General features: G+C 43.6%; 1 protein-coding gene across 1 annotated transcript in view; it reads right to left on the bottom strand.

Annotated features, from left to right (window-relative positions):
* Positions 1-22809, bottom strand: part of VSIG10L2 (V-set and immunoglobulin domain containing 10 like 2) — a 124569-nt gene that overhangs the window by 53062 nt on the left and 48698 nt on the right. Inside the window, exons 2-4 of the mRNA XM_029573276.1 lie at positions 11588-11935; positions 5178-5453; positions 1815-2090 (exon numbers count right to left, since the gene is read on the bottom strand). Of these exons, the coding sequence (XP_029429136.1) occupies positions 1815-2090; positions 5178-5453; positions 11588-11935 (900 nt within the window). The remainder of the gene's footprint in view (positions 1-1814; positions 2091-5177; positions 5454-11587; positions 11936-22809) is intronic.

Below are 22809 nucleotides of genomic sequence, written 5' to 3'. Positions count from 1 at the left end.
CTCCCAACCTAAATCAAATAAAATCCACCAACATTGACAGCCACCAACTCAATAAATTGTAGATGTTATGAAAACAAGATTCTGAATACTGCTCTATTCTGTAGCGTATAAGTCAGTTACCTGAAACAAGGATGTGTATAATTAAACCTGAGCCTGCAGCCATGCACACAGAATGAACCAAAATGCAGGCCTAAATAGCACAAGCATGAAGTCTTCAGCCACATGATGATCTTGGCAACTTCATATGAAACTGTGAACACACAGGGGAGAAGAAACTGTGATTGTTCTTCTCTATCAGACCTCTGTCTACACCTAGGACACATGAACTTCTGAGAAGGTCCTTGGTGGAAATTTTGTATCTAGCCATGAAACCAACTATGAAGCGGGTATTTTCAGCAAATGTCCGCCAATGAACCTCATTTCCAGCATATGCACCTGGACTCAGAAGACGTCATTGGTATTCCACCAATCCTGTGTCCATAGATGGCGATGACATCCAATCAAGATCAGCGTTGCAATTTGCAATGAAGTTCCGAACAGAGAAAAGATTCTGCAGTCTTCAAAAGACTGCAGAATCTTTTCCCAGTGGACGTTTTCTCTAGGGATTTTCTTCCCTAGAACGTTAACTGTTGCACTTCCAGTATACCTGTGAACTAACAAGCTTCAGACTCAATTCCTTGCTCAGATATAGCCTGTTCTGTTAACTTGAGAGTAGCTGCCTTGTCATATGTGCCAATTTTATTCCTGCCTGAACCCGGGCAAGCCAAGTCCTTCTTTACCCTGTTCCTGCTGACATACCACACAGACATATGTAAGACCTGTGGGTTCTATTTTCCTGCCGGGATGTTGCTGGATTCCCCACCCCATGTTGTGCTATGAGACAGGTCCGGGATCTCTGTAGGCGTGCGACCCACCAATGGCTAAGGGTGAGCTAAACTGGCTTAATCTTTCAGCTGGGTTTAGTTTGGTGTTGTGTATTTGTCAAGCACAGGTTGTATATATGAGTATATATGTATTTTTCATAATAATGCTTTGCTCTGTAAAACTTAGAAACTTAAAATCAAATCTATATTTACCATATTGAATCTTGTGTACTTATGCTTCTAAAATAAAACTGATCGACTACCCCATTAAAAGTGTAATCAACTGCTCCCTTAACTTTTGTTATGAATTCAATAATTTTTATCAGTTAAATCTGCTAATTACCTATGGCAATCTACTCTACAGTTCCCAATGAAATGTTATATATACCAATTAAACCCTTACCCAGGCAATTACAAATTACTTTGATTAAACTACTGAGTTGCAAATTACTGGTTATTTGGCAACTTTACCCAAGCTCATGTGGTTCATATAGTGTCACCTGGCAGAAAGAATAGCAGCTGCCTCTTCTTTTCGTTTTTTCTGTCATCTGTCTATCCCAAATCATAAACAGTGGTCCCCAAGAACTATCACTCTCAGGGACTTATAGTTTTGTAGCTTGAGAGAGACTCCCTGAGATTATCCTATTCCTAACTGCAGCCAGGATGCTTGCTCTCAAGCCTGCGTACTTACAGCTGCGTCTTCAGATTTTCTGTCCTAACCAGGCCCTTACTGTCCTGTCTGAATCGTTTCTGCTGCAATTGAGTCTGTTTATATTTATGCATTTCCTGTCATATCTGTGCTGGTCCTTTCTGGTCTCACTTTCTATGTCATGGCTTTACTACCTTCTTATCCCTATTACATCTCCCAATCAAGCCTGCACACTTTTCTGTTTGTGCACTTCCTCACCCTCCCATCTCCTGTCAAATTTTCAAATGTCTTATTGTACTTACAGTAGACTGTGAGGCTGATGGTGATCTGAGTGCGTGTGTTGAGGTGGGTATTCTGCGCCAGGCAGGTGTAGCTGCCTGTCTGGGTGCGGGAGATCTTGGAGATCACATACATCTGCCCTGAGAAAATCTGAGAGTTGTTGTAGAACCACACATAATGACTGGGAGGGTTCGATGATGCCAAGCAAGTCATGGTCACTTCCTCTTGCTCATTGGCAGAGAAACCATTCTCAGTGACAGCAAATGGTTGAATGTTGATTACTGGTTCATCAGGACCATCTATAGAAAAGAAAACATAGTTAATTATTGCACATACTCCGAGGCCTCTACTGATAAGTCAAATGTGCTAAATTCTGATAGGCCTTAAATTTTTTTTCTTGCTATTTCAACTGTTTCTCCTTCTGCAAACAGTCACCGAAACTTCAATGACCCCAGGGTATGGCATTTCCATGGCAACAGGTACCTCTGTTATATCAATGTGTAAAAAAGGGGTTATTCAAATTTTTTTTTTAAATCTGCTTCATTAATCACACCTGAAAATACTCCTTTTCAATCTATAATCGTATACCTAAACATTTTCAAAAAATGTTTGTATATATAGTAAAGCAAAAAGATCTTTAATACATGTTAATAAAACAAACTTCATTCTTGTGCAAAAAAACCTTGTGCAAATAGTGCTTAAATCAAGCACTTGAATTTTAAAAGCCATTCTACATGTTCCCATGGGCAGAATTTGGTGGGGAGAGGCACAACGCGTGTAGTTTTCTATAATCAAAACCACACAAGTGGTTTCCAATGGGAAAATTACCTGCAGAGAAAGCACAGGTGCAAATCTGTGTGTGTAATTTTTGCAGGGACAACAAGCAAAGCAAACTACATTATTACAAACCCTATGGGTAAAAACTGCCTGCGGGGTTTGAATAATGCAAGCTAAATAGCGTTAACTGTACCATGGCATGCGACATTATGAGAAATAGACAAATTGGTACTCCAGGTCCTTGGGTAACGCAGAGATGCTGATATGCCCCCTTTTTGCCTTTTGGGCCAACAATTTTCCTACAATTCCATTTTCTCCTTCCTTATATAGCTCCCTTCTTGCTTTTTTCTCATTTTTGTGGCAGGAATTCTCTCCTGCCAAAGCGGTGTCCCTAATGTAGTCAGTGACAGATTTAGGATTTTACAGCCCCTAAGGCACTGATGGTGCTGTTGTGTGTCCCCCCCCCCCCCCCCCCAGTAAGGTCAGACAACAGGAAGTGGGTCTAAGGCACAGCCCCAGAGTTTACCGCTGCAGTTCAGGGCTAGATTCCAGGGCAAAAGCATGACAATTCTGAAATACATTGACAAATATTTCCATCTTCACTATTACATTATAAGCCTTGCTTGTGTCTGTATAATGTATTTTACTGGGTAAGGAAAAGGGATCTGAAGCTTCAGTTCTGGGGGATGGGGAGAGGAGGAGGGTGAGGGCAAGGGCAAGGGACGGGAAGATGAGGGGAGGTGGAATCAAGAATCTGTGATGGGAGAGGCGGGAGAGGGAAGAAAGTTGTGGGACTGAGGAAGGGGAGCAAGGAATAGGAGGTGTTGAGGGGTAAGTTCCAGCACCTGGGGGGAAGGGAGAGGTAGGAAGGATTGCAGGTTCCTGAATCTGGGAGACAGAAGCCAAGATCAAAAAAGAGTGAGGATGTGAATTGTGGTGGGAGGGAGGGCAGTGGAGGAGGCGGCAGGGGTCATTACTGTGCTCTGGTCCTGCTCTCCCTTGCATCCCCTCTCTAACATCTCATCCAATCTGACACAGACACCTACACTCACAACCATCGCCAATCCTGTCTCACTCACTAAACCACTGCCTCTCTCCCCCATTCCCCTCTCTCTTGCTCACAGACAAACACCCTCCAGATGATCCCCTATTTGTCAATAGGCGCACTAGGCCTGTGCCTAGGGCAGCAAAGGTCTGGGGGGGGGGGGCAGTAGGTTGGCTGAAGATTTGCTGCCTTTCAGCTGTGTAAAATCTCACTCAATGGAGAACAGCCCTCTGCTTCCTACTCCAGCTCCTCCCCTCCCAGGCAGTGTTCAGGGAACAGGAGAGGAAGGGGAGTGAGCCCGCAGCAGACAGAGCAAAAAGGGATTATTTGGGGGAGATGAGGCGGGGCAGGGTAGAGATAATTGGAGGGTGAGAGGAGGAACAGCTGCTATGTACATCTCTGTGCGAGAGAGAGGCAAGCAAGGGTAGGGGGCACTGTTCAGGTGTATGAGAGAAAAGGGACTGGTGCTGGGTACATCATAGTGGGTGGGATGCTAGAGAGGGGACACAAGAAGGAACAGGACCGAGCGTATCCCTCCTCTCTTCCCAGTCACTGAAATTCAAACCCTCCCTCCTTTGATCTTGGATTCTATCCCCCAAATACTGGAAGCTCCTTTCCTACCTCTCCCGTCTCCCCAGATCCTGAAACCCACTCCCTAAACCTTCCTCAATCCAAGAACCAGCCCCACCCCCCCCCCCCTCTCTTCTTCCCCATCCCACTTTCCTAATCTCCCCTATCCCTTGTCCTTTTTCCTTCTTGCACTCCTCCTCCTCCTCCTTTCTCTTCACCCTATTCCTGATCCTTCTCCCCTGCTCTCCTAACCTCTGAGGTCTGCTCCCTGTACTGAAACTTGAGATTGCTTTTCTTCACCAATAAAAGTAAAATAAATTATAAATTATCCTACTACATATACTGTAAAACTAATTTATTTTTGTAATGTAATATAAAAGATAGAAATGTTTTTGTTTCAGAATTTAAAAATGTTTCCCGCAGAATCTAACCCCAAGCAACCACATGAAGCGAGGGGACTGTGTCTTAGAGACCCTTCTGCTCCTTGTTGTTCAAAATTTGGGGTGGGGGGGGGGGGGGGGGGGGCGACAGCACTAACAGTGCCCAGGGGTGCCAAAATCCTAAATCTGTTTCTGCCTCCCGTGATCCCCTCTTCAGTCTCTCTTAAGCTCTTCAAAATGATCCACTTTGTCTGCTCCAGGCTCACCCCCTTTCTCCCTCTCCTGTTCCCTGCAAGTTGCCCGGGAGCTGCTGGATCAGGAAGTGGACAGTTGTTCTCTGCTGAGTGAGATTCAGCACAACTGTAAGGTAGCAAATCTTCAGCCAGCCTGCCTGCTGTCACCCCCCCCCCCACCCCCCCCCCCCAGATGTTTGCCACCCTAGGCACAGGCCTGGGGTAGCTAATGACAAATGCAGACCTGAATGTAGTCAAGTTTTGTTTGCATGGAGTTTCCTACAAGGAGGTTTCATTGCATTCTGCTTAACCAGAGGGCCGTGAGCTAAGGTGTCCAATGGGAATATTCATTTTTATCATTAAATCTTAATAGTAACTTACAAATGACATCCAGATAGACTCTGTCACTGGTCACCTCATTCACTTCATTCTTGGCCTTGCAGCTGTACCAGCCAGCGTGCGTCCGGTTGGCTGCAGTCAGGACACCTATGCTGCCAGTGATCTCAGCGACAGCCACTGTTCCCTCCTGAACGGTCATGCGGTACCAGAAATATTCAATTGGAGCCGTGCCATTCTTCAGCGTACAGCTCAGTGCCACTGGTGACCCTTCTACCACAGCAGAGTTATTTATCTGAAGTAAGGGTTTTGAAATGGGGACTGAGAAAAGAAAAATGAAAGACAGGTTTCAGTTTTAGAAATATAGTAATGCAGGCTGTGGGGGGCAGAAAATGCCCTGCAAGGCTCAGCTAGTTTTGCCCATTTTTCATTTTGGAATTTTTTTCCTGATCAGCTTTGCTAGGTGCCGGGATCTACCATAACCTCTGCAACCCACTCCCTTGGAAAGGGATCACAATTCCAATTCCTGCTGAGCACTGACCCACTCATTACAGAAATGCAGATTCTGTGATGGGTGCAGGATAACCTCTATATACAAAGCAGAACTATTTAAAGCTGCTTTTTCACTGGCTTTCTTTTTGGCATTAAAGATCAGTGACTTGATGCCTCTGGAGAAGCGAGCAGGAGCTGAGGGTCGATTGCAGCAAGACGACTGAACCGGGGCCTACTTACAAATCAGGATTAGATGGTTTAGGCTAGGGACTAGGAAGGAAAGGGAGTTTGGGTCAAGTTGAGAGAAGTCAAGGGTATGGTAAACTGCCCGGTGGCAAACGTAGAATCCTTTTTGCAGATTAGGAAAGGAAGGGGGGAGAGCTTTCTTGGCTCTCAGAAATGGAACAGCTCTTTCTAGATTCCGGTTTGCAGCCGTAATGGAGAAATGTCTACAGCATGCAGGGTTCAATCCGGCAGTCTTCAGTGCTCATTCCTTTCACATAGGAGTGGCAACATTTGCAGCTCAGGAAGGGGCTTCTGCTGAAAAAGATAGGGAGGTGAAAGACGAGCAGATTTCAGAATTATGTGAGGCCACACAGAGTAGACGTGCTAAGAAAATAATTTGGAGCAGATAAGAAGATACAGGATGGGGCAGGTGAAGGGGGAAGGAATGGTAGGAGATGAGCACAGGGAGAAAGACGCTCACCAAATATTCTGATTTATGTTATAGGCCAACTGATACATGTGGATGTGCAGCCACTCATACGTATTTTTTTTAGTAAGGAAGGAGGGCAGTAGAGAGGCTTCACAGGGAGCATCTAGGGTTTGTGGCATCGGATGTTAGGGTTCAATGGATGGTTGATTGGGGCATGAAATGGGATCAGTTACTCCTGACCCTGATCAGCACAGCTAGAACCAAGCCAGAACCAGGAGCTATTCAGATATACCTGGGAGGTAACAACCTAGTAGCCCTGAAAAGTGTAGAGCTAATTTTGATGATCAAGAATATAGTGCAAGTACAAGGGGTATTCCCCAGGTGGCGGATTATATAGTCTGATCTTGTCCCAAGGAAACTGTGGGTGCTCAGACATGGAACTGAAAGATATTGAAACCAGAAAGAAGAAGAAGGGTTAATTGGGAGATATCCAAGTTTGTTTCCCTTCTTGGAAGTGTAGCCGTGAGACACGATTTGATATTGTTCAATTGCCCAGGACTCTATACAGATCGGATGGCGTGCACCTCTCTCCACCACAGACGTGGACTTTTTATTGAGCACCTTTCAAGATGCAATACAGGCATCTGATGAGCAGAGAGACTAGAACAAGCAAGGGTGCTGCCCTAACCTTGAGGTGGAGGAATTTGAAGATTCCAGGGATCATCATGATAACTGGAAAACTGAGACAGAAGAAAATGGGCAATGGAGGCCCCGCAGATTAGGGCAAGCTTGAAAAGAATGTTGTTCAGTTCAAGGTTAGCCAAGCGGGAATGCAACTGGGCTGGTTGATGTCTCTGTTTGTAATAAGCAAGCAGGAAAGCAGCTGGGTCGGTGTGGCAGGCTGCAGATATAGGATCGGGCATGTACAGTTGGGCCAATCCGGCATTCCTCGTATTAGCCATGTCTTGCCTGGCGAGGTTGATAGCAGCCAGGCAGGTGAGCTGGCTGCAAGCAAAGAATTAGGAAACAGACTATAACTGACCTATTCCTTCTGTTTGTATAGGCCAAAACGGTGAAAAGTTAGCTGCATTATCTATCTTTTATTATTACTGGCCATTATTTTCCACAAAACCGACTCAGGAATATCCAAGCCAGTAAGTCGATAAAGAGGGGTGGGGGGGGGGGGGTGCACCTCACTTTGGCAATGAAAATGAACACCAGCCAAGCTGGGAGCAGGTCTGTGATACACACGTTAGGCCCTCAGCAGCTTACTATTGTTGTTGCCACTCTTGCCACTCGCAGCCTGTCCCACTCCTTGTACCCTGCATCTCTCTTGGATCAGCCATCCTCCCCGCCCCCTCTCGCCTCTCTCAAAGTTATATGGGGTGTTTTGTCTCCAAAAGAAAAGCATTAAAAAAACATTTTTTTAAAGTCTTTTTCTCCCTTGCCCCTTTGTGGATATCTTGAGATCCTGGAGCTTTTCTTCTGCTGCTGCCCGGCCTGCAGCTGCTGCCATGTCCTCTTCCTCATGCCCTACCTTTTCCCTGCTTCACTGTTTTGATATACCAACCTTGCAGCTTGGCCTGTTCCTCCCTGTATTGTTCTGTCACTGTTGCTGCCTGGTCTGCTCCTATCGCTCTCATATTTGCCTTGGGGAGTTCCGGTACAGTTTTCCTCTCTCACAGTCATAGTTCCCTCTAAGCTGAGCACGTGAGCGATTGCTCGTGCATTTCGGAACGTCGCTTACAGGTTTTACATGGTCGCTCACATAATTTTTTTTTTTGTACTATAGACAGAAATGCAGTGCTAATACCGGCCCCAAAAAATTGTTTTAAAAAAAATTGTTGCTCGCACGCAAAAAAAAAAAAAAAAGTGCACACATCTAGTCACTCCTTGGAGGAAACATTGCTCACAGTGCCCGGGGGGATGTTCTTGCCGTTGATGTTGGTGCCATTTGGCCTTCTTTTGGTACCTTGGGGTTTTCATGACACACAATTATTCAGAGTTGTTAAAACAGTAGTTAATTGAGAGGAACTGCAGAAGAACCTTATGAGACTAGGAGACCAGACATCTGATGACAGATGAAGTTTAATGCAGAAAAGTGCACAGTACTGCACATAGGGAAAAATAATCCCCACTACAGGTTCACAATGCTAGGTTTTGTATTAGTAGCCGCCGCCAAAAAAAAAAGAACTTTGGAGTCGTTGTGGACAATACATTTAGATCTTCAGTGCATTGTGTGGCATTGGCCAGAAAAAGCCAATAGAATGTTAGGAATGATCTGAAAAGGAACAGAGGATAAAACTGGAGAATATCAGATTGCCTCTGTATCAGTCCATGGAGAGACCACACCTTGAGTACTGTGTGTAGTTCCGGTCACCCCCATCTTAAAAAACAAAAAGCAGAACTAGAAAGATGCCGAGAAAGGCAAAGAAGATGATGAAGGGGATAGAGCGGCTGTACGGGTTAGAATTCCTAAGCTTGGAAAAGGCAGCGGGGGGGGGGGCTTGGGAGAGTTTTGTAAAATCATGAGTGGGGTGGAACAAGTAGGTAAAGGATGGCTATTTACCCTTTCAAATAATACTTGAGGGGACCTTCTATGAAACTAGCAACCAGCAGATTTAAAACAATTCATGGAAAGTACTTTTTCACTCAATCCACAGTCAAAATTTGTGGAATCTGTTGACAGAAGTTGTGTCAAGACCACTAGCACAGCAGGGTTTAAAAAAAGGTTTGGATAAATTCCTGGAGCAAAAGTCCATAAATATTAACCAGGCAGACTAGGGAAAGGCATCGCTATCCTTGGAAGTAACAAGAGAAAGGTCTACATTTCGGGATCTGGGTACTCGTGACCCCGATTGACCACTGTTGGGGGCCTGATGTGCCATGGGCTGTCTCAGCTTGCATATCTTACTGTTTTTACTGTCTTGCTTTGCACCTACTATGGTTTGAAATTTTAATACCAGTGCTCATTCTGCTCTCTCCTCCTTTGGTGCCTTGCAAAATCTTTGCTTTCTCTCCTACTGCTTTGCCTTTTACTCCGTGCCTTGGATACCAGGATTGGTTACACATAACACAGGCACGCCTCCATCCTGATCCAACCAATCAAACTGTTTATTTAATTCCTGCGCGTGAACTGAATGGACCTTTAATCATTTATTTCTAATGGTTTCATGCTTTCTTGGACTCTTTCTTCAAAATTCTTTTCCAATTCAGTTAGAGATTTACTGACTTGTTCATTATTTATATTTATTTTGCCTTCCATAACACGTCAAGGTAGATTACATTCAGGTACTTTAGGTATCTTCCTGTTCCCAGAGCATTTACAATCTAAGGGGGGTCATTCACTAAGCCGCAGTATAGGAGTCCCAAAGCCACGGGGTAAATGACCCTGCCATAAACTATAAAACATAAATAATAAAATTAAAACAAAAGAAATTAAAAAACAACACAAAACTATAGTTTCACTATCTAAAGGAGAGTATAACACCAATATAAAAAAAAAAACCAGATATAAGAATGATCAGAAAATAATTTTAAGGAGGTAATTTTCAAAAGGATTTATACACACTTAAAAGCACTTTATGCACATAAATGGGCTTTTGAAAATTGCTACGATATACTGTATGCTATTTTTACACATATAACTCCTTTGAAAATTACCTCCATAGTAAAATAAAACTGTTCAAAAACATGATACAAATATCTATAAAAATGTGTTTCAAAAGCATGGCGGGCTTTTTCAGTCTCACAGTGCTTAAACTGCTGATAGTGGTTGATTAGAATCCCCTTAAGCATGGGAAAAGGGGAAATATCTGACATTTTGTCTCCCAACTTTTACCAAGCCTAAGTTGATGCTCCCTTCATTTTATTTTTTTGTGTGAGCAACTATTATTTTAAGCTAACAATTTTTGAGTGCCAGTATTAGTGTTTCATTTCTGTATTTAACACAAAGAAAAATCTATGTGAGTGAGCAGGTAAAACCTGTGAGCGATGCTCCAAAATGTATGAGCGATGGCTCATATGCTCAGCTTAGAGGGAACTAGAGGATCCTGTCTTGGGCTATACACGGCAGCAGATGTCCACAGTTAATGGTAAAGCCATGAGTTCCAACCAGGAAGTAGCTTTTCCAGACTTTGAGGTTCAAAAAGGCCTATTATACTGGGCACATAAGCATAAGCAAACTGGTTAAGTCACCAACCAGATATTACTTGCAGGTTAATTTTAAAAGCGTTGCTCGTGCAAAAATGACCACATACACACATATGTGGGCCACGGGCAAGTAACACGGACTTTAAAAAGCCGCAAAATACGCACATATGTAACTGTGCACGTGCAAGGAATAAGGGGGTGAATAAAGGGAGAGACCAAGACATGCACCTAACTTTGAATTTTGAAATTAAAAACCACAGCGCACATACTCTAGATATCCACGTAACTTTACTGCTGCTCCCGATGAGAAAAGTTTTTGGGCTTATAGAACAGAGTGATGGGACCAGGTCAACTGGGTGGAATGCAGGATGAAGAACTAGAGAGATCTATTAACTGGATAAACTGGTGGGCTAATTGCAAAACTGGGAATATGCCTCACGTGAGCATGTTTTAAAATTCACCGACATAGGCAAGTAAAAGCCAACAAGGGCCTATGGAAGACACACATGCACTAGTTGTGCTCCAGTAACCTCTTAAAATTAGGAGGATACGTACATGCAGTTGATACATTAAAAAAAAAAATGCATGCAAGTATGCACACAATTAACATTTTACTGTATCCTTGCTCGCATGCCAATACATGCATGCTCGCTCGTTTTAAAATCGACCTGTTAGTCTTTAATGCCAAGGTGCTTCCTTCCATCGGTACATTTCATAGCTTGGATAGGACACTTAAGCAGAGAAAAATCAAGAGCACACTCTCTCACCCAGATCCATCGGCCTGGGATATATGCTGATATTGTCAGGTTTTGCATATCCTGCCTGGACTGTCAGCTGGTGGAGGGAAGAGGGAAGATACCCAACGTTTTATCCTCCACCTTTCACCAATCCCAAGTTAAGGATCCCTTCTTGGGCCAGCAGGTGACCACACTGCTCCTAAAGGCTGGTCAGTAAAAGGGCCTCTCTTTTCAACCAATAGTTGTTGCCTTTAGACTGAAAAATTCTAGGGTTTAGGGCCTCCACATTTCCTTACCATGTACTCATTGCCTACAGCATGTGCAAATGAAATGGAATTACTATATATAAGACATTTTTACTTTGGCATCATCCTTCTGGACCTAGAGTAATTTTATTTCACATATTTGATTTCACTTACCTAGGACAATCAAATTAATGTAGAAAGAGTTAATTACATCTCCTCCATCTTCGTCATAACAAATCTGGCATGTAAAACTCCCTTCAGCTGCAGTTTGCAAATGGTCAATCACCAAGGTACTGTTAATCAAGCTGACATCACCCAGCAGTACTGCAGCCTCCTTTTGCACAGAGCCAACTGTACTGCTAAATGCAATGATTCTGGTCTTGTTCAAACCCACTTTGACAAAATTCCAGACGAAGAAAATGGGAACATCAATCTGACCACATTCCAGCTGCACTGCCTGATCAAGGACTCCTTTCACTGTTATCTCATTGGAATTCTCCCCATTTGTTCTCAGAATTTGACCTAGGATAGAGGAAAAAATAGTCACCACTTACAAGTTGTCTGGTCTACTTCTACCATCACTGTTACCAGCCTTCATGTCATTTCATTATAATATTTTGATTTTAAATTCCTAAGCCCAGCATATTTTCTCCCTTGGTTAGACTGCTTGGTGACTGGGGTGAGAAAACTAGATTTTCCTTCCCCTTTCAGTGACACTCAGGAGAGCTTTCATATTTGAAAATACAGATGCCTAGTGATATATCTTAGCTGTATGCTCTAGGCATTAGAACTCTGTCAAATTGAATTCCATGCTGGTTGCAGAATGGAGTCTGTGCTTATTTTGGTAATCAATCAATTATCAAAACACAAAACTAAAGAAAGAACAGTCTATTATTATAATTCTAAAAAATCTATAATTGCATATTTTTACATATTTTTTTTACACTCAAAATGTATTCACGACTCCATTTTACAGCATTATAATAAATGATTTAACAAAATATTTGTCTCATTATAAACAGACATCAACATGTCACTTCAAAGCAATTACAGTTTCAAACTTTCTAACTCTCCTCTCACATTCCCTTAAAAATCCCCATATTATGCATCATTCCCCTTTAAAAATCAATCATATCGCTAGAAAATCAACTAGGAATGTGAAAGCACTTTAGATGATTCTATAAATTGCTAAAAAACAGTCCAGAGACATAAAATGTCCACAGTTGTAAAACTAAAAGTTCTTTCGCTGATGTGTCAAAATTCTTTGATAATCATAGTGGACCTCTCATCTTATTCAATGGTGTATCGAATTTCTTCAAAATAATCAAGTGTCAATCACGTTCTCAAAAAGGCTTTCAAAGAACTCCCGTTCACCTTGTCCCCGAGAGGACCCAAAACAGTGTATCGCATGTGTTCATGCTAATGATGAAACTCATCGATAATCAGTCACGTACTCAAAAACACCTTCAAGGAACTCCCGTTCACCTTATCCGCGAGAGGACCCACTGCATTGTCCTTCTCACTCTCAAATGCCTCCCAGTCTGTTTCTCATCCCAATTTCGGGAAGCCGCAATTGTCAGTCACAGTCTCACAAATCCCTTCAAAGGATTCCCAAATTCCCGACGCTGCAGTGTTTTGGCACAACTGTGCCTGTGTCAGGGGAGCAATCATGTATTCTACAAAAAGTATAGAAAAACAACAAACATATATAGCAGAAGAAAACTTAAAATATCTTTAAACACTATCTTATCCATTACTCACCTCCTTGTCCAATGACATGCAAATCGACTGGCCTGCCAAAAAAAGGCAATTAAAGCAATTATGCCATGTCTTCTCTGGACAAGACTGAATTGGTTTTGATAGTGTTTTTAGACTTTTCCAGTGCAATTGAAATGGTGAGGCACTCCATTCTTTTGGAGAGATGTAGAGCAGTTGGCCTGGGAGAGGAAGTTGTTAAATGTATTTCTTCTTTCCTGTCAGATAGATCCTATGTTGTACATGTAGCCCTCCTCAGGTAAGCCGAGGCAAACTTGATACCAGGGCTTAGTGCTGGCTCAGTCCTAAAAACCCTGGTGTGGATCCTCCAACAAGGGGGAAATTTTACCTTCAGGGTCCAAGGTATTTTGATGGTCTAGCACCCAAGCATGGTATTCCAAAATTCAATCTGTTGCAACTGATACTGTCTTTGAGCATGTACTGAGAGGTTTCAAGGGAATTATTGATCCTTGCTATTACATCCTTCTGTGATCCCCTCATTACTTGTCTTGAAATTTAAGATTCACTTGGTCCATATGGTGGCTCTCTACTGCTTAAGGACCCTTGTTAGTACCTGGTTTTCCAATGCTAGAATCTTTCTCCTGCACACCTCTCTCCTTCTCCTCTTGGATTCTTTGGACTCCTGGATCCCTGGATCCAGAGCACTGGTTTGGCAGCTCTCAACTCTTTTCTTTTCTCCACACATCTGGTTAGTTCTGGTCAGGTACCTGATGCTCACTTCTCACGGATTCTGAATAAATCTTTGTTCACATTGAAATATGATTAGGGTCCTTTTTTCTCCATTGAAGGACTGACCCAGGCTCAAAAGGTTTACTGGCTCGAATGGGGATATTCTCCATCCTACAGCTGGAACCGACAGGAGCATTATATCACAGGCCCTCTATATTCCCTATGAGCTGGATTTTCAAAACCATTTATATACCATAAACTTATTTTAATGTGTGTAAATGGTTGTACAAAAATGGCTCGGGCCATTGCTAATGTAAAGTTATGCATGTAACCTGGTTTTGCAAATACTTTTACATGAATTGGCAAGTGGCATGTTGGAGGGTGGATTTGGAGTGGAATCTGGACTTATGTGCATATATTTTGGTTTAAAGAAATATGCGCGTAAGTTCACCTACATAAGAGGAGGTGTAACTTTGTGTGGGTGGGTTTGTATGTGTACTACTCAGGCAAAAGATCACTTAGAAAATTTTGGGTTAAAGTCTGTGCATAAAAGGTATGTAATGTATAGACTTTACCTTACTGCATACAGTTATAAAATTACCCTCTCTGTGACTCTAGAAGAATAAGGGCAAAGGCAAGATTTTCCTTTTCTCTAACTCTAGATTCTGGCAATGAGGGATACGAGACTGGACAAGGTAATGTAAAGGAAGCACTGGAGTAACCAGCACTATATATTAAAGAGGGCATTGAGTCAAATAGGATAAAAGTTCTGCAGGATACAAAATGAACTGTAGAATTCTTATGGATAGAAATTCCATGGGAAAAATGGGAAAAAATAGCATTGGGGGTGTATTACCATCTCCCCGCCAGAATGAACAGACAATGAAATGCTAGCAGAAGTTACCGTAGGGAAGCTAACAAAATTAGCAACACAGTGATAATGGGTGAATTCAATAGCCAGTATTGACTGGGTGAATGTCACATCAGAACATGCTAAGGAGGTGAAGTTTCTAGATGAAATAAATGACTGCCTCATTGAGCAGCTGGTACAAGAACCAACATGGCAAGGGGTGTGTGTGTGTGTGTGTGTGTGTGTGTGTGTGTGTGTGTGTGTGTGAGTGTGAGTGCTATTTTAGACCTAGTCCTTGGTGGTGCAAAGGATTTGGTGTGAGATTTAATGGTTTTGGGGCCACTTAGCAATAGCATAGCATGATCAAATTTGACTTAACTAAAAGGAGGACAGTAAAGAAATCAACTGTGATAGCATTTAACATTCAAAAAGGTAACTATGATAAAATGAGGAAAATGATTAGGTAACAACTGAAAGGAGCAGCTGCCATGGCTAAGAGATTACAGCAGGCACGAATCTTGTTTAAAAATATCATCATAGAAGCCAAATCAGATGTATTCCATGCATTACAAAAGGTGGAAAGACAGCTAAATGACTAAGACCGGTATGGGTAAAAGGTGAGGTGAGAAAGGCTATTATAGCTAAAAGAACATCTTTCAAAAAATGGAAAATGGATCCAAATGAAGAAAACAGGAAACAGCATAAGCACTGGCAAAGGCAAAGACAGAATTTGAAAAGAAGCTTGCCATGGAAGCAAAGATTCATTACAAAAATGTTTTCCAAGTACATTTGAAGCAGAAAAACTGCGAATGAGTCAGTTGAATCACTGGCTCCCTCGCTGTATAAGGGGCACTTAGGGAAGACAAGACCATAGCAGAGAGACTAAATTAATTCTTTGATCAGTCGTTACTGAAAAAGATATAAGAGAGACACACATGCCAGAAATGTTATTTAAAGGTGATGATTCAGAGGAGCTGAATAGACAAGCTAAAGAGAGACAAATCAACTAGACCAGGATATACATTCCAGAGCGTTGAAAGAACTGATAAGTGAAATTGCAGACATACTAGTAGTAATTTGTAAACTATCTTTAGAATAGTCTATAGTAACTGAAGACTGGAGGTTTGCCAACAAAACATCAATTTTTAAAAAGGGTTCCAGGGATTATCCAGGAAACTACAGACTAGTGAGTCTGACATCAGTGCCGGGCAAAATTGTAGAAACTATCATAAAGAACAAAATACCTGAAAATATAGATAGTCACAGTTTAATGGACAAAGCCAGCATGGACTTAGCCAAGGGAAGTCTTGTTTTAACAATCTGTTACAATTTTATGAAAGTGCAAATAAACACGTAGATAAAGCCAGTTGATCTGGATTTCCAGAAAGCATTTGATAAAGTCCCTTATGAGAGACTTCTGAGGAAGTTAAAAAGTAATGGGATGGGAGGTAATGTCGTATTGTGGATTGGGAACTGGTTAAAAGATAGAAAAAAAGAGAGTAAGGCTAAATGGTACATTTTCTCAATGGAGAAAGGTGAATATTGGAGTATGTCAGGGATCTGTTCTGGGACCACTGCTTTTTAACATATTTACAGTATAAATGACCTGTAAATAGGAATAACGAGTAAGTGTTGTGTTTGTGGACCCCTGGTTGTTGTGGCGATGAATACTCCCACGGGGAGGGGCCCCGTGGGGAACCACAGCAATAGGCTAAACTCTTGAGTAAGTAGACACAAGGAAAAGAAGCTTTATTGTACAGCAGTAGGATGGTTCGTGGAGAGCGGCAGTTCTCTCTCTGGCCACAGAGTAGTCTCAGAAGATGTAGTTCAGTCTGTGCACTGCAGAGGTGCAGGATATGTCTCACCTGTTGCTGGTAATGGAAGGTCTGGTTGTGGTCCGCAGAGCGGAGTACGCCAAGAACCCTTCCTTGATGTGAAGAAGTGATGACAGATCCGGTAGTGGTCCGTAGGGCAGAGTACTCCGAGAATCTGTGGTGGTGAGACAGGTTGAAAGGACCGAAGGCAGAGGTACTCACTAGGCCAGTAATGCTGCCGAGGATGAGGCTTCCCAAGTAGAAGGTAGCGAGGCAGGCCGAAGCCTGTGCTGGAGTTCTAGCGCAGGTACTGGAAGGTAGACAGGAGTGGACAAGGGCCTCAAGGAGCGAGTACCTAGGCGTCCTTCTGAGCAGGTACCTGGAGAGAAGCAGAAGAGAATAGAACCCCCGAGGAACAGGTGTCCCAGGAGTCTTCTGGAGCGAGATAACCCGGGAGGGTAGGCAGGAGTGGAAGGCCCCTGAGGAGCAGGTACCCAATGTCCTGAAGCGAGAGTAACCCCGAAGGGTTTGAAGGAATAGGAAAGCCAAGAAGCGTCTCCGTGGAGGTCGAAATTAGCTGGACCAGAATCCTTGCTAACTCATAGCAGTGTTGGAACTTGGAGGCTAAGTACCCGGAAGTAGTGACGTCATGTGATGGGGACGTCCCCAAGGTTCCCGCCATGATGTGTTCATAAGGGGAGGTGACGCGCGTGCGTGACCTAGGAGACCTCAAGGAACATGGCAAACGCAATCGCCCATGCTGGTCCGGGGACACCGGAGAGTACAGCAAACTGAAGTGGAGGCAGCCATATTTCCCAGAGGAGAAGGGAGAGAGAGAAAAGAGGTAAGGCAGAGAGGGCGCAGCCTTCTGCGCCCGGGCGCAACAGTACCCCCCTTCAAAGGGCCCCCTCCAGGCCTCCTTCCAGGAGGTTTGGGTTTCCAAGGATGACGGATCAGGCCCTTGTCGATGATGAGGCAAGGTTCATCAGGCACGTCCCACTTCAAATGGTGTTGATCCAGTTGATGTTGTTGGATGAGAATTAATGGCAAATTCAGCCCATGGTAACAGTTCAGCCCAGTTATTCTGACGGCAACTCACATAGGCCCGAATGAACTGTTTCAGGTTCCTATTCATCCATTCTGTTTGGCCATTAGATTGAAGATGATAGGCAGATGTATAATCTAGAGAGATGTCGAAGAGTTTGCACAGGGTCTTTGTGATAAAATATGGGCAGGGCTGGTCCAAGGATTTTTCTTTACCACCCTAGGGACCCACCTGTCCTGTCTGCCACCAGAACCCAAGGGCTCAACCTGCAATGGAGGCAGATGGTAAAGGTGAAGCTCCAGGCTGACCCGCTACAAGGGTGTGTTCGCCAGCTCCCTAGAAAAATTGTTCCCACAATCCAGGAGCTGTTTGCTGAGTTTCAATCCTTTGCCAGGCTGAAAATTAATTGTGTTAAGTCCAAAGTTATGCCACTTGATGAGGAACTACTAGGAAGGGAGTATTCTGTTAATGGCAACAGGGGTCAAACCTGTGGTCCCAAGTGTTCAAGGCCAGTGAAGCCACAGGGATTCTGGGTTCATCAAGAATCATATAGGAACTAAACAAAGCAGAGAGAGAGATCCACCTCTGGAGGGTCTCTATTGGGCCAGCATTGGGTATATCCCAAATTGAGGGCTAAATGTAAGACAAACCTGACGATTTAAAATATCGTCCGATATATTTTAAATCGTCAAAAATCGTTAGAGCCGCGATACAATAACAATTCCCCCGATTTATCGTCAAAAAATCGTAAATCGGGGGAAGGGGGAGGGGAAGGGGGAGGGCGGGAAAACCGGCACACTAAAACAACCCTAAAACCCACCCCGACCCTTTAAAATAAATCCCCCACCCTCCCGAACCCCCCCAAAATGCCTTAAATTACCTGGGGTCCAGAGGAAGGGTCCCAGTGTGATCTTTTACTCTCGGACCTCCGTGCGTTGTAGAAACAAAATGGCGCCGGCGCTACCTTTGACCTGTCATATGACAGGCCGGCGCCATTTTGTTTTTTTGTCCCCCGACGTCAGGAGCGTAGGAGATCGCTCCCGGACCCCCGCTGGACCCCCAGGGACTTTTGGCCAGCTTGGGGGGGCCTCCTGACCCCCACAAGACTTGCCAAAAGTCCAGCGGGGGTCCGGAATGACCTCCTGCAGTCGAATCATTTTTCCGTACGGAAAAACGATTCGCGGTAGGAGATCGCTCCCGGACCCCCGCTGGACCCCCAGGGACTTTTGGCCAGCTTGGGGGGGCCTCCTGACCCCCACAAGACTTGCCAAAAGTCCAGCGGGGGTCCGGAACGACCTCCTGCAGTCGAATCGTGTTGCCGAATGACCGGCGCCATTTTGCGCAAAATGGCACCGGCCGTACGGCAACACGAATCGACTGCAGGAGGTCGTTCCGGACCCCCGCTGGACTTTTGGCAAGTCTTGTGGGGGTCAGGAGGCCCCCCCCAAGCTGGCCAAAAGTCCCTGGGGGTCCAGCGGGGGTCCGGGAGCGATCTCCTACGCTCCTGACATCCGGGGACAAAAAAACAAAATGGCGCCGGCCTGTCATATGACAGGTCAAAGGTAGCGCCGGCGCCATTTTGTTTCTACAACGCACGGAGGTCCGAGGTCTGAGAGTAAAAGATCACACCGGGACCCTTCCTCTGGACCCCAGGTAATTTAAGGCATTTGGGGGGGGTTCGGGAGGGTGGGGGATTTATTTTAAAGGGTCGGGGTGGGTTTTAGGGATGTTTTAGTGTGCCGGTTTTCGATTTACACGATATTTAAAAAACCCAAACTGCGACGATCCGATTCCCTCCCCCTCCCAGCCGAAATCGATCGTTAAGACGATCGATCACACGATTCACATCTCTAGAATCCTGTTCCATTCGTGGTTCCTGTTTTCTGCCTGGTTCCTACTCCCTGGTGGTTGCCTGCCCCCAAGGGCCCAACCCATGGAAAATAGTGGCTGCTTCAGGCAGAAGATCGCCTCTCTGATGGTATATCCCTTCCCAGGCATGGTATCTTTTCTTTGCAGTCCGCGGACTGAGCCGTGACTTAGTGACATTCAGTAACCACTTCTTACTCTGAGTCATTGCCCACTGTGAAGAAGACAATCAAATGCGCTAAATCAGATGCCCCACTGCATCCCTGTTTGGCAGTTATTGGAGATCTTACCTTGGATCAGAACTTGCTATTGAGAGAATCCAGATTGAATTTCATTTCATTTATTTATTTATAACCCGTTTACATATAAAGCACAGGTTGGGCAAGATATGCATCATATCCTAGGTGGGAAGATTAAATTAGAACATTCCCTATGTTTGTTAAGAAGATGAGGAGGACATAACCTAAGTACAGCAAAGCATTAACTTGCAAATAATTTGATACATGCTGGTAGAATCATGAGAGCTGCACTTTGGTGCATGACATTGCCATAGTGGAAAAGCTCACATACATGCTCGTAGGCAATCTAGTCTTTGTGATAAAATATGGGCAGGGCTGGTCCAAGGATTTTTTTTTGCTGCCCCCCCCCCCTCCCCATTTATTCAGTCTCTGTCCTGGGCCCATTAGATAAAGTCCAGCTCCCTTCTGCAATCTATATTTAAAAAAATGGACATGCCCCCCCTCCCCCCCCCGGAACCCATGGATAGGGAAGGGTATTAGATACCCTGGGCAAACCTAACAGCCTGGCAAACACGCCACGCCCCCACACTCACACAGCCAAACTCCATACCCTTTACAGACAGACACAATTAAATTATGCATTTATAACAAATTTTAAATGAAAAAGAACATTCAAAAGAATGTCTTTTGAGGCAAAAATATCACTTACAACACGTATATTATATTTACATGCACTGCTGTGGTGCCAACCAGAAAACCCTGCAAAAAAGACACTTGGAACGCCTATGGAATTAGACTTTTTGTAATGCATGCTGGGTGTGGGCTTGACCCTCAGAAAGCCACAAACAGAATTACCATTACAATTATAGTAAACCTCCCATACCAAAATGATCCTACAACCTTATCTATGAAAAGACAACACTGCACATATTTCACCAGGCCCTAATAAAACCAGGCTGCTATAGATCCCTACCCAGAAATTACATGCCAGCAAAATACCTCACCTCGGTCACATATGCAGAACACAGAAAGACCCTCACAAAATAAGAATAAAGAGATCAGAAAGTATCAACAGAAACGTGCTGAGAAGAACTGAACTGGAATCCACAACAATCCAGCCTCTATATGCAGATCAGCAATGGAAAAACAGAAACATTACATTTCTTCATAAAGCATTAAATAATAAAATCAAGAAATATAAAATATCAATCATAATATTAAAATCATATTCATAAAAGAATAAATATTTCAGACCAGTTAATGAATAGAATATCGAAAATTTCCCAAACACCAATAAAATATTTCAAAACATCTGATGAATAAAAAAATCCAATAATTAAAAAATGTTCTATTCCCCCCCCCCAAAAAATTAAATATTTCAAAAGAGTAAAAACATCAAATTACACCCAATAAGTAAAACTAATAAAGATGTAAAAATCTCCTGTTCTCCATACCTGGGATCTTTTGATTTCCAGTCACCCTGAGATAGTCGTGGATTGGGGAATTAGGGCTGCACAAATTTTATCTTCTCTCACACACACACATGCACAATAACATATTCATTCTCTCACACATGAATTCTTCATTGCGAGAGAATGCTGGCATCTTGAGTGGATTCTAGAAACATGGGCACAACATTCAGTATGATGCTCTTGGCATCGCAGACCACTTGAATATTGAGGGAGTGGAAGCACTTGTGGTTGTAGTAGACAGCTTCGTCTACCCCAGTGCCCTTATGGAGACATGAGGGCAATCAATAGCCCCCAAGACAGAGGTGAAACATGCAATTTGATAGAAATCATTTATTATTTAATGTTATTGCTGTCTTCTGCTAGAGAAGGATATAAAGTATTGGGTCTTCCTCATCAAGGCAGCCAGGACCTGATCTATACACCTAGAGTTCACAGACTGATGTCACCCCTAGAGGTGTCTAGAAGATACCGGTAGCAAAAAAGGCCAGGCGGTAGTAACCTTGACATGTACTGGCAAGGCATGGCCCCTTTTGGTGGTAGATTGCAGGTCCCACTGTAACTCCTGGCATAGGTACAGTATGGTTTCCTTGTTGAACCTGAACCTGTGCATGACTTGCTCCTCTGACAGATCCAGAAAATGTGTCCTAGTCCTGTAAACTCTGTGTAAGGGGTAACTCTTCCTCCTCCTCTGCTTTCTTTCTTTCCTTAGCTATATTGATCTGAGTACCCATGCAGATATTATAAACATATTATTGAAAAGGGATTCTCCAAGAATGACTAACCCCCTCAATATGTAGGTGCAGCACATTCTCCTATCAAAGTGAAAGAAGAAGAAAGACCAGCAAGCTTGTCTTGCATTTAGTTGTTGAGCTTGGTGGACTCTATAATAGGGATACTCACCAACACAAATAAAAGAGCCCACATCACTCCAATTCTTCACAGCCTTCACTGGCTTCCTATAAAAGCCAGAATTACCTTCAAGACACTAACTATGATCCACAAGGATATTATGGGCATCGCCCACCTAAATCTAAACTCGCAACTCCGCCCTCACACATCACAAAGACCTATCAGATACAACTACAAAGGTTCCTTATATGCTCCCCCGATGAAAACTTCACTAACAAAACGAGCACTCTCCACAGCCGGGCCCACCCTCTGGAACTCATTACCGCCGGATCTACGCCAAGAGTCTTGTCATCTAACCTTTAAGAAAAACCTAAAAACATGGCTCTTCCGGCAAGCCTATCCAGAATCGCAGGAACATTCTGACACTGGTCAAAGAGCAAAATAGTCCACTATAAGCTCCTTGACCGTCCATACCCCCTCTAGGCCCAATCACGCCTGATCTGGACAGCCCACTTGTTTTGAAAATACTCTTTTGTTGATGCAATAGTTCTTTGAGCTCATGCATTACTCATGTTTTTGCCCATCAACACAGTTTTCTGTTAACTGTATATCCCAAGTTACACTACCCCTTTTTTAGCCATTCCCTATATTTATTCACGTTATTTTGACGAGTTATTGTTGTCTATGTAATATTTATTTATGTTCTTATGTTCAGAAACTCTGTTTATTGTAACGCCTTAACCGCGACAGTTTTATTCTATGGAAACCGACCTGATTTGATACTTATATTGAGAAGGTCGGTATATAAAAATCCTA

The sequence above is a fragment of the Rhinatrema bivittatum genome, chromosome 12 (assembly GCF_901001135.1).
Source record: "Rhinatrema bivittatum chromosome 12, aRhiBiv1.1, whole genome shotgun sequence".
NCBI lineage: Eukaryota > Metazoa > Chordata > Amphibia > Gymnophiona > Rhinatrematidae > Rhinatrema > Rhinatrema bivittatum.
This window is presented reverse-complemented; position numbering and strand designations above follow the sequence as displayed.